Source organism: Phragmites australis, chromosome 1, assembly GCF_958298935.1.
Source record: "Phragmites australis chromosome 1, lpPhrAust1.1, whole genome shotgun sequence".
NCBI lineage: Eukaryota > Viridiplantae > Streptophyta > Magnoliopsida > Poales > Poaceae > Phragmites > Phragmites australis.
The window spans coordinates 9366176-9385037 of NC_084921.1; the positions used below are offsets into that span (position 1 = coordinate 9366176).

General features: G+C 42.5%; 1 protein-coding gene across 1 annotated transcript; it reads right to left on the minus strand.

The window, feature by feature from the left end:
* Nucleotides 1-16921: 16921 nt before the first annotated feature.
* Nucleotides 16922-18332, minus strand: LOC133887524 (NAC domain-containing protein 20-like). The gene is made up of 3 exons (XM_062327512.1): nucleotides 17970-18332; nucleotides 17537-17883; nucleotides 16922-17452 (listed from the first exon to the last, which is right to left on the minus strand). The coding sequence occupies exons 1-3, from the start codon at nucleotides 18172-18174 to the stop codon at nucleotides 16922-16924; spliced, it is 1083 nt and encodes a 360-aa protein (XP_062183496.1). The 5' UTR covers nucleotides 18175-18332.
* Between the last annotated feature and the right edge of the window lie 530 nt (nucleotides 18333-18862).

Genomic DNA, 18862 nt, shown 5'->3' on the forward strand with positions numbered 1-18862 from the left:
GGCTTGGCAGAGGAGGTCTGCAGGCTAATACAGGTAGAATATGGTACCTATAGCAGCCCTCCGGCTCCACCGCCCCTTGCCTCTACCCTTCCATATCTTTCTTTCCCTTGCCTCCGTGACGTTGAGGCTCCGTGGCACCTGTCACCTAACTACTTGATCAAGGTTAGTCACAGCATCCTAGCACTAAATCAATTTCTGGACAAACAAATAACTTCCAAGCTAACACCCCACTTTTAGCTTGGCCATGCTTTTTCTTTCGTGCAAATCGTATCTTGCAGAACTAGTTAGCCTTACTATTTTCATCTATTCAAGGAATCTTGTTTTGATGAATTCAAGCAACACACGGTTAATCAAGGATGCTATATCCCATCATGCATGCACATAAATTAGCTTGCAAGTTCTTCTCATGGAATCAATTTCCTTTCCTCAATTGTTCCAGTTAAAACCTTTTCAAAAAATTGCTCTACTTTAAGAACTTAACTTGCTTTCACTGTTCCAGAGTGCTGGAGACATTAATCAATATAACTTAATTGAAAATGCATCAAACACTTAGGATGGTACCACTCCTTATTTTTTTCACATTAGATATATACTAATGAGGAATAGGATGAGATGAATCAATCTATTCCATTACTCAAATTAAACAAAATATGTTAAAAATTCAAAGTTAGAATCGGGTTCATTCTACTGTCATGCCTCAAACCAAACACTCAATTAATCCGGAGCCGATGCTAGGTTGCTGGACTAAGGCCCTGTCGATGATTAGTAAACCGCCAATCTTACGAATACGTGATGAATGTAGGGGATATTCCCTCTTGCTGAATCAAGCACCAAATACAGAGATTTATGTAGGTTTGAACTTCTTGAAGGATAATAATCCTATGTCCTTTGTTCTTGTATTGATCTTCGAGACAGATTACAAGAGGGGTCATGGAGATAGGACCTAAAACTAGTCGAATGCTCCTTGCATATTGTGTGACGAGTTATCAATGTAGATCACAATTGTGTTTTGGATGTCAATCTGATTGGGATTTTCCTCTTCACAAGGTCCCCCGACTTCATATATAGGGAGGTTTTTCGTGTAGCATCCGGACTCCTTTCCGAGTAGGGTTATATCATCATTGAACTTAGAGATAAACTTCCTTGTTTAAAGGATATCTTGACACCTGCAAAAGGTTTCCATATGTCCAGAGATTTCATTCCTCAATACGACCGTATGCACCAGGTATCTAGGTACTTAAGGATTCATATACATATTGTATACAATAGATTTATACTACACATTTGACCTCCCTGTATACTTCCTTCATCCTAATCGTCAGAGTGAACAGAAGACCCCCATGTCAAAGTATCAGAACAGATGCTTCTAGGACACTTCTCCTTCCGACCTTCCAGCACCGGGCAGGTGTCAGACTCTATACATCGTGTTACCACTTAGCAGAGTCCTGTGTTTATTATGGTTTCAACAAGAAGACTTTATTCAGAGGATGGAGTTTTGGTGGTATGCACAGTTGTTAAAAACATATCTTGAGGACGGCCTAAAGCACTCATGGTATCATTATGAATGTACAAGCCAAAACTGTCAGACCCATTATTTGGTCCACACTCACTTGTACTTTTATATAAGGCCAGATGACCAGTACCATATATTTGGGCCGGGCTACAAAAATATGCCATACTTGGGCTGATGCTCCGAACCCAAACCTTGGCCTCCTCTTAAACCGCTGCAAAAAGCGTACTTGCAAGTTAGAGGGTTTTAAAATAACACCAGCATCCCAATTCCTTACAGTATAAACACATGCAAGTTTATACATTTCCAAATTCCCATTTGTGCCTAGTGACTGGCTGACGTGGCTGGTGTGGACCTCCGCATGGATCGGCTTCTCCCACATAACATCAGAACTGCTAGGGATGCTTCAGGCATGAATAATTTTACTGGAGCTCATCGGAGTGGAAACATTACAAAGGGCGGTGATTGTGGCTGGAGTGGGGAAAGATGGGCAGATCTCAGTTGTGGCCGTATCAAACTAAAGATTCATAACGTGAAAAAAGATTATAGGTGATGGGTGCTAATCATCATTAATGATGGGTAACATATCTGTTATCTTGAACGCATCACTGATGAGTCGGTATTGATGACGGATTAAGACCCGTCACCAATTCAATCATAGATGACATGTCACAAACTGATCCGTCACTTATGAAGGTCATAAGTGACGTATCCTAATAGTGATCTGTTACTTATAATTGAATATAAGTGACGGGTCGTAATAATGATCCGTCACTTATGTTTTTTTTTTAATTTTGATACGAAAAAGTTAGAAAAAATGTATTTTTTCACCTGACCCACCCAATACAGGGGACCATCACATATGCTTCATAAGCCACACTATTTTTTCAAACCGCTTTCAGTCAAACACGTGACATCCCTTCACGCACGTACCACTTACCACCTCAGCTATCATATTGTTGTGATAGGAAGCGGATATTTTATCCTTTTAACCTTTGTTGGCGAAGGTTATAGGTGATGATGATCATCCCCTATGATCATGTTACCAAATAGGTGATCTGGAGTGCCTTCCGTAAAATGGGTATAATTTTTGCATACATACTCTAATTTTAACGTTTTTTGACTCTACGGACATCTAAAAAAAATTACATCCGTTTCTCCCCCACTTTGTCGGGTCTAGCGAATTTTTAATGCCAAAAATGGCCTGGAAGATTGTGTTCTCGCTCCCTAAAGTTTTTGCATCGTTTTCAGAATGCGCGTTTGTGTCCATAACCTCCACCTCCTACATCAAATTTGAGCATAAACATACAATGATTCTATTCTAGTGCTATTGAGATGAGAAAAAATAAGAGAAAAATAAAAAAATTATAGCATGACGCTATGTGAACATATTTACTATGTAAGAAAAAAATTAAATAAGTTGTGATTGGAAACTGAGTGACTAATATATCTAATGATTGATTAATTAAAATTCTTTTACCTACTCTTTTTCATCAAACTGATTATTAGTGGCAGGTCATAACTTAACCCATCATCAATAACTCTGTAGGATGATCCATCACTGCTGAGTTGATCGTTACTTATTATTAGTAATAAATGATGAATCACATCTATAACCCGTCACTATTATAATAAGTGAATGGTCATATTACGAGTCATCATTAATTTTTTATCTCTTTTGTCTGTTTTACACGTAGTGCTTGTTTTGGTAAGTTAAGCACTGATGGGAAGGCTGGAGCGGCCACTACATTTGGTCAACGAGCTTAGGGGGGTTTTGAAAATACATAAACTTGAGATGTTAGATCTCAAGGAATTAAGATATGTGTGTTTGAAAACCCTCCTTACTTGCAAGTGGGTTTTTCCATTTCTCTCCCTTTTTAAGGAAATACGACCATTAAGGCCTAACCCTGCTTCACTAACATGTAATAAACATGATACATAGTCTCTGGCATTTCATACAAGGACAAGACAATAAGAAAATTACACCAAAATCCTTAACAGACTGAACTAAGCCTATCAGTTATCTGTGAGGCTTCACTTGCTATGCCGGAGATGTAGATGATATGGCCGGCTCAAACATTCTGCCTATGTCGCCAGAGTTGAAATGGATGGCCGGCAATACCCATTCATATATGTAGGAGATGGGCAGGAGGAGTAGCTCTCTTCGAGACCTCCGTACAATTGCCCGGATGATGTGCCTCATCTCCATAGCTTATGGCTTGAGGAGGTCGAACTTGTTGGCATGCATAGCTGGCGAGGATCTTGTCAAAGTTAGTGGAGCACCAGTTAATGGCCAGATCAGGGGATAGGTTCCATAGAAATGCCATGAGACTTGAGGAAAGTTCCTCTGAAACAAGGGGCGTGAACGAAGAGGAGGGATACCACACACCGGGAAGCCAGTGGCGCAACCAAAAAGCATCACGCCTACAACCATAACGCTGACCAGAAGGGGAAGCTCCATATCGGCTCCAGCTCCAAATCGTCGAGAGATGGCAATGGACGGCAAGGCGGAATAGGAGAGTTGTACAATGAAATTAGGACAGGGGAGAAGTACCTCCAAGCCGGAGTCGAGGAAGACAAACATCACCGAGGCAGCCTCCGGGGAGGATGACATGATGGAGTCAAACTCCTTTGACCACCATATCAAAGTGAAAATTCCAACTCTGATATGCTTACCTCAATCCACAGACGGACTATCGAAGCTTGCATAGATTCCTAGCATATTTCAAGATCATCAAAACCATTAGGTTGTATCACATACATACAATAACTTAGGTTTCCATGAAGGAAAGCCATTTTGACGTCCATTTACCATATCACAATATGCAGCAATCGCTAGGATGATCTCGGTAGACTTTTAGCATTTTGATAGGCAATATGTTTCATCATAATCAACATTTCGGATTTTCATGAAACTTCTCACCACAAATCATGCTATGCAGATGCGAAGATTTCTATCAGTGTTTACCCATTTCCCTTCAAACCCATTTACACTCAATAGTTTTTACACCATTGGGTGGATTGACCAAGTTCCAAACTTGGTTTTCTGGCATGGATTCTAATTTGGATCACAAACCTTCTCTCAAAGTCTAACCCCACCATTGCTTCTATATAGTACTTAGACTCATTATTGTCCAATAATAATATATTGTGCTGCTCCGTGGTTAGGAACATAAGCATCTCAGGTGCACGACTGATCCTTTCCAATCGATGTGGGGCAGGTGTCTCCACAACATATTTGTCACATCCAGTTGTGGTTCAGTAGAAGCTAAAACACATTATGATGATTCCTGAACTTTTCGAGTTGCACCGTGCTCCCAGTAATTTTCTTTCAGAGAAACTCTTTCTCTAGAAAAACACCATTCCAGGCGACAAACACTTTGCCTTCTTCCTGTTTATAGAAATAATATCATTTGGTTTCCCTAGGATACCCTACAAAGAAGTACTTATCTGATTTGGGAGTGAGCTTATCAGACGTCAAACGTTTTATATAGGCATCACAACCCCAGATCTTAAGGAAAGACAACACGGGACACTTCCCAGCTTATATCTCATATGACGTCTCCTCCATAGAGTTAGATGGAACCCTATTTAATGTGAAAGCAATAATTTCTAGAGCGTATCCCAGGAAGACAATGGAAGATCAAATTGGCTCATCATACACCAAACAATGTCCAACAAAGTACGATTTGTCCGTTTAGACACCCATTTCATGGAGGCATGTCATGCGGAGTCAACTGTGAAACAATTTCACATTGCTTTAGAAGACCATCACATCATAGCTCAAGTATTCATCTCTATGATCAAATCGCTTGAATGTAATTATCTTGCTCGTGTGATTTTGTACCTCATTCTGAAACTCCTTGAACTTTTCGAAGGATTCAGATTTGTACCAATAACCACTTTTAGCTATAGAGCTCCTCATCCCGCATAAATCTATATGTACAAGAGCTAGTAACTCACTCGCCCTTTTCTCCAAGACCGGTGAAAGATAACTTAGTCATCTTGCAAAGTAAACAAGATTCACACATTTCAAATTATTCAAAATCAAATGAATCTAGAAGGCCATCTCTATGGAGCTTCTCCATATGTCTCTAATTCATATGACATAAGTAACAATGCCAAATAAAAGTGGGGCCAATCAATGTTATAGACTCACATATCCTCAAAATCCATTCACCAATGGATCATGACTGGACCAACTTGCTAGAAAGCTAAACAACATTTGTTCACAGTCCTCTAGTTCCAAAAAAAATTTTATGGTCATAGTCAAGTTAAGATCGGAATAACAATTATTCCATTCAAAACTCCGAGGGTAATAATGAAGCTACAGTATCAATCGGCCAACACAACAACCATTTGCTATATTGCCGATGCATATATCAACTTCACATTTTGCAAAAAAAAAAAAAACTCCAGTTTGATTCTAGTATCAGCTAGCTAAGAGTTACAAGAGAAAATGGCAAGATCCAAGTCTATATCACTAGTATCTAAGTCTAGAAGTCATACTTCCTTTCATTTTCCTCATCCCTTGCTTGTTGCTTCGCGTTCTTTCTATTCCATCCAAACCCTCTCCCAGTGGAAGAGCATATAGCTACTATTTATACTGGAACGAAAGGATATCTTGATTCATTAGAAATTGGATAGGTAAAGAAATTTCTAGATGAGTTACGTCGAGAACTTCCATGCATTCCTGGTTTCCCTTTGAACTATTATCGTATGATTACGGCTCTTTAACTGGTATGCCCCACTTTCTGTACACAAGCGAGGCTTTCATGATCAAGTATCTTTTAGCAAAACTTGGTTCTCCACAAAGCAATATGCCCTCCAATCATATTGAAGTCATATTCAATGTGAGGCAATGGATATAAAGTTATTAATCATGGCGTTTCTCATAAACTCCCTTAGTTACAATATAGCATCTTTGAGTTAGTTCATCAGGACAAGAACCTCTAGAACACATCCTTTACATCATTGAGTGAAAACAATTCCCAATTCAGTTTAATATCAATCATCACAATGTAGTCCAAAAAATTGTAAAGGGAACTACTTCCAAAATCTACAACAAAAATATATGAAACACTTCAACATAATGTTTGCGTGTATCCTCCAATAAAAAATTATCAGAAGATAATCCCACTGTATGTATTAAAACCATTTCCCTCTAACGCCATACAATGGGACAAGATCCATATTCAAATTGGTTCTAGTGAGCTTTGATATCACTACTAAAAACCTAGGTGACATAGGTAAGCAACATATTGCTAATCACATCTCTATGTGACTCTAGTTTGTTGGGTGGCATCCAATGTCCTGGCACCCAACACCATGCCCCAAGCCCAAAATCGCTTGGATATCTAGTTAAGTAAACCAACACTATATGTGTAGATGTCTGATATCCACCCTAACTAGTTAAGATAAATAATGGCACCATGCTTTGGCAGACCTACCAAACAATGATCAAAACCTATGTTGATGCAGCTATTTTCTTAATTTTTCTGAGGGAAGCTATTCTATCATGGTAATCATATCCACCACATATAAAACATGAAGGAATAGTATGACAGGAATATAGATAAACATCGCATACAATTATATTAACTGTGACATAATATGCCCCCTTCACATGGTGATCTCCATCGTCACGGTCCTGTCCACCAGGTCATTATGCTCCAAGTCTCCATGATAATGTGCTAGTCTATTACACCTAATAGCACTAGACGAATTACATGAGAAAAAGAAGCATCACAAGTCGGCACGCAGGTCGTTATACAATAACATGGCGGCCTTTGGTTGCAATTAACCATGACACACAAATCATGAAAATTACACACATGCATCACATACATAATAAGGCCATACCGGTCACAACATTCTCTGCAAAAATGAGTTTAGCGTAGAATTGAATTCTAATGTCATGACATGAACATGTTATTATAACAATATATCCATGTACACTACGCAAAACCGATTCTAAGTCATTCACAATGCCTCAATTTCCACTAGATCAATCATATTGATCATTGCATGAGGTTTCCCAGAAATGACGACAACACACACAACCTCGATTTGTTGTTCTTCCAACCATGTAGCGACGCATGCTATTAGCCCCAATGGTGATTCTATCCGGTAGGGGCAAGTCACACGCGCGGCCAGGTGGGAGATTGAGCTAATCTTTTGGACATATGGTTTCATCAAGTCACATCTCATCCGACCCCTATTTCACCAAACCATGTATCGACCGATCCATCATATGAACCAATCCCAAGAACAATAATAGATCTAATCTACTACTACCATATATCACATATATATGACTGATCCAGATAAAAAAAAACTATGCATGTATGCTCTAAAACCACTGTTGGAGAACGGGAAGGCTAATCTAGCCTAAAACAAAATTTTCTACCACATTCACCCAGGAAACTATGCCAGTAGGAGATCATAGATCGGTACCACTCGACGCGCAGTGCAAGCGGAAGAAGAGTTGGAGCGATCCAACGTGATGCGCGTCGATGTAGAGGAAGCAGCTCTCTGACCAACTCTTCTCGACCAACTCCGAATGGGTACGTCTCACCCTCGACCAGTTCCGAGCAGGTACGTCACATCCTCGACCGGCTCCAAGCAGTGTTGTCGCAATTCGCGACCACGAAGGGGAAATCACAACCATGTCGTCGACCACGAAGAGGAAGTAGTCGATCTCATCGACCACCTTGTCGACAAGGTACTCGCACTCCTCGAGCACCCCCAAGTGGGTGTGTCGTGCTCCTCGACGACAAAGTACGACCAGCCTCGTGATCAGAGAGCACGATCAGCACTGTGATCTTCATGCCGAGGAGATCAGCGTTGCAATAGCAACATCGTCTCAACGGTATCCACACGGACGAGGATGGAACGCTATACGCTGGTGTGCTAGCACCGCGTGCATGACTAGGTTTTCACAGGGAGTTTGGGAAAGAGATGGCGGTCAGGGCTTTGGTGGTCGAATCAACCCATGCACCCATGTCTTCTACCTCCTCTTATATAGAGTACGCTAATAGGCCTTTAATCACATTAAAACTCATCATGACTCTAAACCCTAATGGACATTCAATCATATTAAATCCCATTTGCAAATCCAATCTGCATACGCTATCGCCTCTAGGGAATATCACCAACATCATTTCCATCTAGAATCATGTCTGATAGGAGGCCTAATAGTGCTGTGAAACTCTTGTCTAACCAACCATAGCTTACTTTCAATGTAAGCAGTTCAAACACAGATGACAACTTTGTGTATTCCAGCTTGCAACCAAGGAACAACGGTTTCGCAAAGTCCTCAATGAAGCACATGAATTTGTTAAATTCTCCATAAGTACTAAAGTTCATGTTTGCATTGCACAAACATCTTATCCAACCTATCATCATCATCTACACCACCACAATCATGAACATTTGCACCACCACAATCATCATCTGCACTAAATTCCTCATCATCTTCTCCTATTTCATCGACTTTAGGTTCATTGACGGTACCAACATCTTCACGTAATACATTCTGGTCTTCACCATGTTTGGTCCGATACGTGTAGTTTGGTTTAAAGCCACTAAACATCAAGTGCGCTTTCATTTGTAGGTTGTGTTCTATCTGAGAAATGATCTTTGGTTTCTACGATCACAACAAGGACAATATATAAATTCTACACCCTTCTTCAAACGATACTCCTCGGCAACTATTAAAAAAAGTCATCACACTATTAAGGTACCCTTGGTTCGTACAAGAACATTACATCCAGCCACGATCCATCTAAAAATGTATAGAGTAAATTAATGTTAAATATAATAACCTAATAAAAGAGAGAGAAAATTAGCTTTCCATTAAAAAAATGGAGCTACCATGCATGCATGCATTAACCATGGATGGATGCATGCATGCATTAACCATTTTTATATAATGTATACATAAAAATAAGGGCTAACATTAATTAAAAACGTATTGTTAAATACTATATAGTATTTAATTGTTCTAGATAAATTTAGGTTTTTTATTTCATGAATTTTGGTATATATATATATATATAGATCAAGATAAAACCTAGATTAAAACTAGCAATTTATAGTAATACATAATTAAACTAGCAATTTATTGTAATACAAATTAAACCTAGATCTATATTTTGAGCATCATATATACCTACAATAATTAATTCTAGATCATCATGAAAAAAATCTAGATTCTAGATCTAGCTAGTTCTTTGAACTAAATCTAGATCATCTAACCAAATTAGAACATAATACTCACCTTGGAGTAACAAATATAATGTCAATGTATCTTCAAGTTACCACCGAAATCTAGTAATATTTTGGTCAAAATCATTGGCCTCTTCCTCAAACAGTTGTGCACAGTACAGAGAGAAGCTCCTCTGTTCAGTTTCAGACAAGCTCGAGCAGGAGTTGCTCATCTGATATAGCCAATAGTATATACGGTTTTAAACTGGAGCCATCTGTACTAGTAATACATATGGTTCATAATTGGAACTGTATGTGTACAGATGGCTCCAAATATGAGCCGTCTTTGCTAATATGCAGATGGTTCTAGTTTGGAACCATATATAATATTGGTTTTAGTACAACCGTCTATACTAAAGGGCCCACCAAGTTAGTATTGCTTCTTGTCATTTTCTTATATAGTTCTAGTTTACTGTGGTAATCTTTGCAAAAATAGTTCCGTAGAATAATATGTATTGAGGCGTACCACTAAATAGATTATGTAGTAGTGATTGGAAAGTTATTTCAATGTGTCTAAAGCATTTCAATGAGCATAAGTTAGTGTTGGCCAAAAGTAATGTTTTGTCACAAAAATATTTTATGAGATACTAACTGATCGAACTCTACGTGCTCAAATAAAACTAAATTCTGAAGGGCATCTTTCCTGTTCAACGAACACACGTACCCTTGTACATTGTCATTGCCTCCAATTCTGAAGTTCTAATGTTACAGTTTGACCAGGCAAGCATATGCATGACATCAGCAAAGAACACCAAGATCCTTGTTAAATTATATGTACCTTCGGGCTAGTGAATTTCGTGAATGGGGTCATCTGGTTAGCAATGGATATTAGGCTAATCTTGCATCAGTTCATCAGACAAATTATTTTGAAACTTCCCAATACGCACATCAAATCTGATATATACAATGCATAAACATACCATAAAAGCATCAGAACTTACAATATTAATACTTTATCATTCCACAAGAGCTACAATTCAACAAAAGTTTCGGGGATCAGACCAGAGTTTCCTCGACGGGCTCTGCAATATGTTGACATGCGATATCGCACAACATCAATATAATAGAATCAGAAACTAATCAAATTGCAAGAAAAATCCTAATTAGGTTCAAATCGCATCCCAAAAACTGATCTAGCTTGCAAGTACAGATTGAAAACGGGTGGGGAGCACTACGTGAAAAAAAAAACTCAAAAGTGACGGATCATAATCGTTATGGTTACCCCGAATATGTCACTGATGACAAGTCATAAGTGACAAGTAAGAATCCGTCACCAATAATATCATTGATGACAGGTCAAAACTTGACACATCATTTATTAATGTCATAAGTGACATATCATAACTGTGATTTGTCACTTATTACAAGTCATAAGTGATAGGCTACAGTTATAACCCGTACGTCATTTATAACTGATGAATGTTTTTCCTATTTTTTGACACGAAAAAAGTCAAAAAAAAAATTCACCCGAGAGCCACCTAATACAGGGCCCATCGCATGCGTCAAATCCACATCATTTTCAAATATATTTCCGTCTTTGCAATTCATGGGACTCAAACCCACGCCCAGAGCCTCGCGTACGACTCCCTTACCACCTCAGCTTGTGATAGAAAACGGATATGCTATCCTTTTAACTTTCATGGCCGAAGGTCATAGGTGACGGGTCATAATTGTGACCCATCACTTATGGCTTCCATAAGTGACGGGTCACAGTTATGACCTGTCACAGATGACGTTTTTCCCGAAAATAAGAGAAAAATAAAAGAAAAATATTTTTTAGCATGATACACACACACACACACACACACACACATATATATATATATATATATATATATATATATATATATATATATATATATATATATATATATATATATATATATATTCCTGAGGCTGTATATTATATATATACCCCTGATGAACAAAGAAAAATAACATAGAATACATATATATATATGAGTATATGTTTGTAATATATATATATATATATATATATATATATATATATATATATATACAAACACATGGCATAAACTAGGAGTACATGCACTTTTGCACCACATAAAATAATAGCTCTATATATCAATCGTGTACATCTATAAAAACAACACGCGCGCGTGTGTGTCTATATAAATATCTACATAAACCTAAGTATATGAAGACCTAAGGGTATATATACACACAATATATAAAATGATAGCTCTATGTATTGATCAAGTTATTGGTAACGGATCACAACTTGACCCGTCACTAATGACTGGCTTGGATGACCCGTCACTGTTGCGTTAGTCATAGGTGACGGGTCAAGTTGTGACCCATCACCAATGACTTGCTAGGATGACCCGTCACTTATGAGTCATAATAGGTGACGGGTCACAACTACGACCTGGCACCTATGACTAATCTAGGATGACTCGTCACTTATGACAAGTCATAGCTATAACCTGTCACTTTTATCATCAGTGACGGATCATGTTATGACTCGTCATTTATTTCGTGTCTTCTTTGTCTGTTTTCACGTAGTGGAGGAGCAGCATCTAAAATTAACCGTAAGCAAAATTGAATCCCTTCTCAGTTCACAAACTCACCAGATCGTATGCATCCACATGTCAAGGTCGCACAGATGGTGGAGAATGCAAGATACAACATATGAAGCAGGAGGTGAGGAGATAATACATCAGGAGAGCCAGTATCCACTGGAGGGATGTAGCTATGTTGATGCAAGGGATTGGACTCCGGTATGGACTACGGGCGTATTGCATGTTGAAGCTGGCTAGGAGTCTGACAGTGGTGGCCATCCAGAAAGATGAAGAGCAAGGATTGGGGCAAAACCCTAGTAGCCTCTTAGGAGGTGGCTACGAGCATTGATCTGGTGCAGGTGGAACGAGAGGGAAGATATACTTAGGTGAGGAGGTGCCAAGGTGGGGAAGGTGCCGTTTATACTTGAAGGAATGGTATGCCCACAACACATCTAGGCATGCTTTGCCAAAAGGCTAGTTCATGTTGTAGTTGAGGGTCATTTATTTGCACCCCATGGGCCAAGCCGAGGGTAGCATATGTCATTACTACAGAAAAGATCATCACTGTCGGTTTAAAATTGGCATCACTGCTGGTTTTTGACTGGTAGTGAATTAGTTGTAGTGATAATCCATAATTATCACTGTCAGCTTATGAACCGACAGTGATAGTAAGTATCACTATCGATTTTAGCCTTGAATCAGCAGTGATAATACAACCACCACTACCGTAGTAGAGATAATGACCACCGCTCGACTTTGACCGCCACTACACCTCAGGAGCAGCTTCTTGAGATTGGGAGCACATGACGAGCTCGGTGGATGATGAGCTCGGTGGATGATAGGCTCAGTGGATGGTGGGCTCGGTAGATGGGGGGTGGCTACGGCTCATAGCATGCGCTGAAGCCAGGCACGAGGGGTAAAGGCGGCCGCAGTGGAGACGGTGACCATCGCTCCACTTTGATCACCACTACCCCTCCAGAGCGGCTTTGGGAGATTGAAAGTGAAATGAGATGGGGGCAACTGAGGGAGATGGGCTCTTTTTCTAAAATAATTATGGAACAATTACTTCCATGCCACTGCAAACTGCCCATATCCTGGATATGCCATTGGAAACTGGCTAATCCCATAGATGCCGTGATTTTTAAACTTGATGACCAGAAATGCCACTATCATCAGATATGTTAGGTTGGACCATTAGTCAAACTCAAAAATACCGATCCTACCCATGACTATTCTTCTTCTTCCTCATTCTGAACCAGCCTAACACCAACCGAGAGAGAGAGAGAGAGAGAAAGAGGGAGGAAGGGAGGGCTCAACCACCATCGAGCTCGACTTCTCTGAGATAATGGGTGGTGCCAACACGTTCAAGAAGGCAACACACTATTGCTACGGTGCCAACTTCGATATAACCGTGCGCGTTCCTCGACATGCAGCAGTGAGCAAACCACCCTGGCGTGGCGCGCAGAGGAGTTCCTCATGCAGGCATGGCTCTGCATGCTGCTAAGAGCCGTGGCCATATCGGTTCATGACTATACGTAGGGTTCGTGGTTGCGATCAAGGAGGAGACGTGGGCGTCGCAATCGGGGAGGGCAACGAATGTGGGCACGTTCATGAAACACGTGGCACGACGGGTGCTGAGTGTGCGGTCATCATGGGAGATCATGTACGAGAACATGACGCTGTTGTTCGTGACGCTTGCCGCATCGCCGATATGAGTAGTGCATGACAGCACAGCACCTGGCTGATTGTCTCCCTCTCCTCCATTTTCCCCACGCCTGAGCTCCCCTTCCTCCTCCACTGCAACCGAGCACCGCCGCCGAATCCACCTTGCTGGAGCCTACATCCATCGAGCCAAGCATAGGTCCTCCCAGGCCGAACCTAAAGGAGCGCAGAGGGAGTTCGCTTGAAGCATCTCTCAGCGATTCTCATCATTTCCCCTGCCAAATCGAGTCATGCGCCACCTTCTTCCTTGGTGCTGGCAAGCCTTCTCCATTGCTCACTATCGACATGCTGTTGTGAAGCTTCCCTCGGCTAACCGAACCCACAGTGAGCTTCACAGGGTCACCCTCCACCTTTCCCGTGCGTTGGCCAAGCACCATCATGTTGGGCCTCTCACCGTTGGTCATGCTCCAACTAGGCCGTTGGTCGAGACTTGCCCATAATCTTTCGTCATCACGTGCTGAAGTTGTTGGTACCCCTAGCCGACCGAATCGCTATGTCATTCGCTGCCAGCGAGGTTGTCAGTGCCAAGTGTGGGCGCACGGTTATGCACGAGCATGCAGGGGTGGTTAGTGTAGACGTCGATGTTTCTAGGGCGGAGGTAGCAGTTGATGAGGCTGTTGACGACAGTGGTGACCCTTGACCTCGGTGGCCCAAACAGTTGGAAACCATGCGATCGCTTCCCAAGGCGCGACATCGTAGCAGTTGGTGACAATAAGGCGGCAGTGTGGGGCTAGGAATGGCAGGTGCCCGCAGTGGTGCCCTAGTCGGATGGGGGGCGTCTGGCTGTTGAATTTGGAATGGGGAGGGGCATATTGGTCTTTTGCAATGCACTTCATGGCTTGACTAGTAGTAGTTAGTCAAAAATGACATTTTTGAGGTTAAAAATTAAAAATGGTGGCACGTCCATGAATAGCCGATTTCCAGTGGCACGTCCGGGATTAGGCAACTTTCTAATGGCATAAAAAAATTGGCCCAAGAATTATCACTGCCGGTTTGGAGTACAAACCAGCAGTGATAAATATTATCACTGTCGGTTTGGAATACGAACCTATTGAGATAAATATTATCACCACCGGTTATTAAAGGCACATCATTTTATGCATATCTTTTTAAGAACCTACAGTTATAATGAATATCATTGCTCATTCATAACAAGAATTGGCGATGATAACAACTATCCGTTTTTGCAGGCTCAACATTTTATGTGCACCTAGAGCTTACGAATCAGCAATGAAAGGGAAGCATGGATGACATTTTCTGTAGTAGTGTAGGCAACCAAACATCCACTCCATGTATGCGACGAGCCGGGTTGGACCATATACAGGCAACTAAACACACTTTGTATGTAAGTGCTGGGCAATACTTAATGAATCCATACAAAACATATACCAACACTTCTTTTTCCGATATTGGCTAGCTAGAAGGGCAAACCAAATTAATGTTGCATACGCATTATTCGCCGATCGGCCATAGATGATAGATCATGCATATACTTTATCAAATCGATCTACATAGCAAGAAATTAATAAAGGCCAAATTTACATGCATGATCATCCATGAAATTATGGTTAAAATGAACCAAATAAAAGAACTTTTTTAATTAGTGCACTGTGTATCAAATGCACGATGTAGCTGATTGGTGTACCATATTGAACTTGCCTTAAAAACGATATACATTTCAGATTCCAATCTTCTTTGATAACTAACTCGACGATAATACAAATCATGGGACAAAGAAAGCATGTGATCTCACCACCACACAGCATATAAGTATAAGCAATACATATAAATCAGTAGTTAAACACCTTCGAATAAAAATTAATGTATATGCACATGTTCAAATACACTAAATGCGTATAGTCAGCCTCGAAAAGATTCAAACAATCATACAGTGAAGGTAGGAAAAAAATATAGACAGCACAATATATATATTTCTCCACAAATACCTAGCTCGGTCATCCCACTTCCCTTATTTTCTAATTTTGAAAACCAACTCGGGGCCTTTTTGAACCCCATGGGCTACATGCAACCGGCCGTCGCACACCCCCTTCCACCTTCCCAGAGTGGCCCACCAAAGAAATTTATGTGGCCCATTAACGTTCTGTCAGCCTAGCTCGAGGCCGTATCCACTATCTCCTTGTAAGAAGATCCTTTGACATAACTGTACTGTGATGTGGCCGTTGACATATGGGCCAACCCTCAGCAGGCCCTATGTATCAGTGATGATGTCACCCGTGCAGTTATGTCAGAGGAACCACTTCCTATTCTCCATCGCTCCCCTTTCTGCCACCGCTGCTGCAACCTGGCTGCCTCCCCCCCCCCCCCCCCCCTTCTCGCTGAGACGACGCCGATAAGCCCCCGAACACAAAAATTAAAATTTCCAGCCATACATCAACTCAGGGAAAATTTTGTGCTGCATCACGTGATCGGCGATACGTCCAGTCGATCTGGAAAAATTCTAGCCATAGACCCAAGAAAGTTACAAAAGAAGAACACGTACAAGTGCACATACAAGTTCTTGGTAAAATCTGGCAAAAGTTTATAATTAGACAACATACTTATTCACATAATAAGTTTAAGATATACTTACAAACTGCAGTCTGCTTACAACAGAATGAACAACCATAATCATGCAGCTGTACACATCCATGCAAGCATCGATCTATAATAACGACACCTCCAAATTATTAAGGTCCAACACACATATACACACATGCAATGAAGATACGGTGCATATGCTAGTACATGCATACGCACATATACTTACGATCGAACTAGCTTAACTAGGTAGAAAATATACAAACCATGCAAAGAACTCTCTCATGCATTATTTCACACAATGCGATGCAGCTATAGTATGTTTATGCGATCCATGATGTCTTGGCTTCGCTCCACTTTCTCAGTACTTCCATATACCGTCCATGTGCATGGTGGCCGCCGAGGCCGGGCCTGCGGACACCACCGACGAGATCTCGGCGGCGTTGGTCTGTTCGGGGCTCATCCCGGCGTCATGCGACACCATCGACGTCGGCCCGCTCTCCGGCCCGGCTATGAAGCCGCCGTCGCCTGCTGGTCCCATTCCCATCTGCTGGTAAAACGACATCGACTGCGCAGTGGCCATCGGGTTCCCGAACAGGCCGCCGTTCATCTGAAGCCCAGCGCTGCCCATACCTGCCATAGGCGGCAGCGCGGGCGGCACGGACGAGGTGCTCGCGCCGGCGGTGGAGTAGAAAGACGCCATCGTGTCCATGAAGGGACTGTTCAAGTCCTCTGCAGGTCCCATGGGAAACTGCATGGTCATGGGCAGGGGCATGGGGATGCTCCTCTGATCAATGCCGCTGCCGGCCATGGCCATGTAGTATGATGACGCCGCCGGCGCCTTCTTGATCCCCGTGCTCTTGTGGAACACACGACAGACCACCCACTCTTCCTGCATCAATTTCATATGTAAACCAGCAGCAAATTAAATTAGGGTAAGCAACTAGAGATCTGGAGCAAGTAGTATGAATTGCACGCGTGCCCGTGCTGCTACCACCTTGGAGGAAGAACAAGATTTCATGGCGATGGTGGAGCTGGTGGTGGGGCAGGGGATCCTGCCGCTGCCGTCGAGCCTGTACTCATGCATGACCCAGTTGGTCTTGTCTCCCTTGGGAGCCCTGCCCGTGTAGAATACGAGAGTCTTCTTCATGCCGACGAGCACTGGCACTGGCACCACCGCTGCAGCCCGGTAGATCTCCTTGTCCTTGCCAGTGGCCTTCCAGAAGCCGGCCTCCGTGGCACGGTTCGCCCTCGTCCCCGTCGGGTACTTGCGGTCCTTCTGGCAATAGAAGTACCACTCATTCTCCCCCATCTTCGCCTTCTCTGCACCATGCATTCGAGCGCCATTAATTCACAACTCAGAAGTATGAATGCATGGATCGAACTATGCATGATCATAAGGTTCTTACCGGGGAGGTCCCATGGCTCGAACCTGTTGAAGTCGACCTCTCCAATGGCGGTGGTGGTGAAGCTCCTGTCGAGCACCTTGGGTGTGAGGTAGGAGGTGATGATCTCCTCGTCCGTGGGGTGGAAGCGGAACCCCGGAGGCAGATCCAGGCCACCGCCGCCGCCACCGCTCATCCCCTCCTCCTGCTGCTGCTCGTAGTCTCCCATGGTTCTCTTTGTCCTTAATTGATCAGGATCAGTACCAACAAGCTAAGAAAGCAACCGTATTAAGAAACAAGGAATCTGCAGTGCAAAGGTAGTGAAGAACCATACATATACAAATTAACACTTCTTAATTATTTGCCAATCTCAGAAGGATATCCAAGACGGATGCAGATCGATTTATTATGAGGCAATTAGCCATTGATGGCAGGGGATTAAATAGCCGTGAGGCGTGTGCTCACAAGCCACTTGCCACAGAAGCCTCTCTCCCCCTTTCCCCGGTGCTGTCTGTTACTACTGACCGTGGACGCTTGTTCTTTCCAACTGTGCCGCGTTTGTCCTCGCGCGCCACAAGGTCGCTTTCGCCCGCGGGGGCCGCGGCTGCTGGCGACAGGTTCCCGGGCATCTCGAAGCTCTCTGGTTGTGTGCTTGCTCTGCTCTCTTCCGCTTTGCATCGCCTGCCTCGGCGTGTGATTCCTGTGGACGGACGCGTCGCTCATGCCTCCCTCCCCCGGCTGGGCTGCGTTGTCTCGTCTGCATGCAGCATGCAAGCGGTGCTTGGCAGGCGCGGCCTCGTCGGCATGCGCGTCAGTGCAGCGTGTGCGACGGCTGCTGCATGCCTTCGTGGCGCAAAACATACAGCCGCTCGCATTGTTGTCATAGGGGCTGTGTGCCTCTCAGACAAGGCCAGTGA

Bases quoted from the DNA above. Each gene is read 5' to 3' on its own strand.
- LOC133887524 (XM_062327512.1), bottom strand. From the start codon at position 18,174: ATGGGAGACTACGAGCAGCAGCAGGAGGAGGGGATGAGCGGTGGCGGC. The intron at 17,884-17,969 runs GTAAGAACCTTA...TGCATGGTGCAG, and splicing joins CGAGCCATGGGACCTCCCCG to AGAAGGCGAAGATGGGGGAG. The intron at 17,453-17,536 runs GTGCAATTCATA...AAATTGATGCAG, and splicing joins TGGTAGCAGCACGGGCACGC to GAAGAGTGGGTGGTCTGTCG.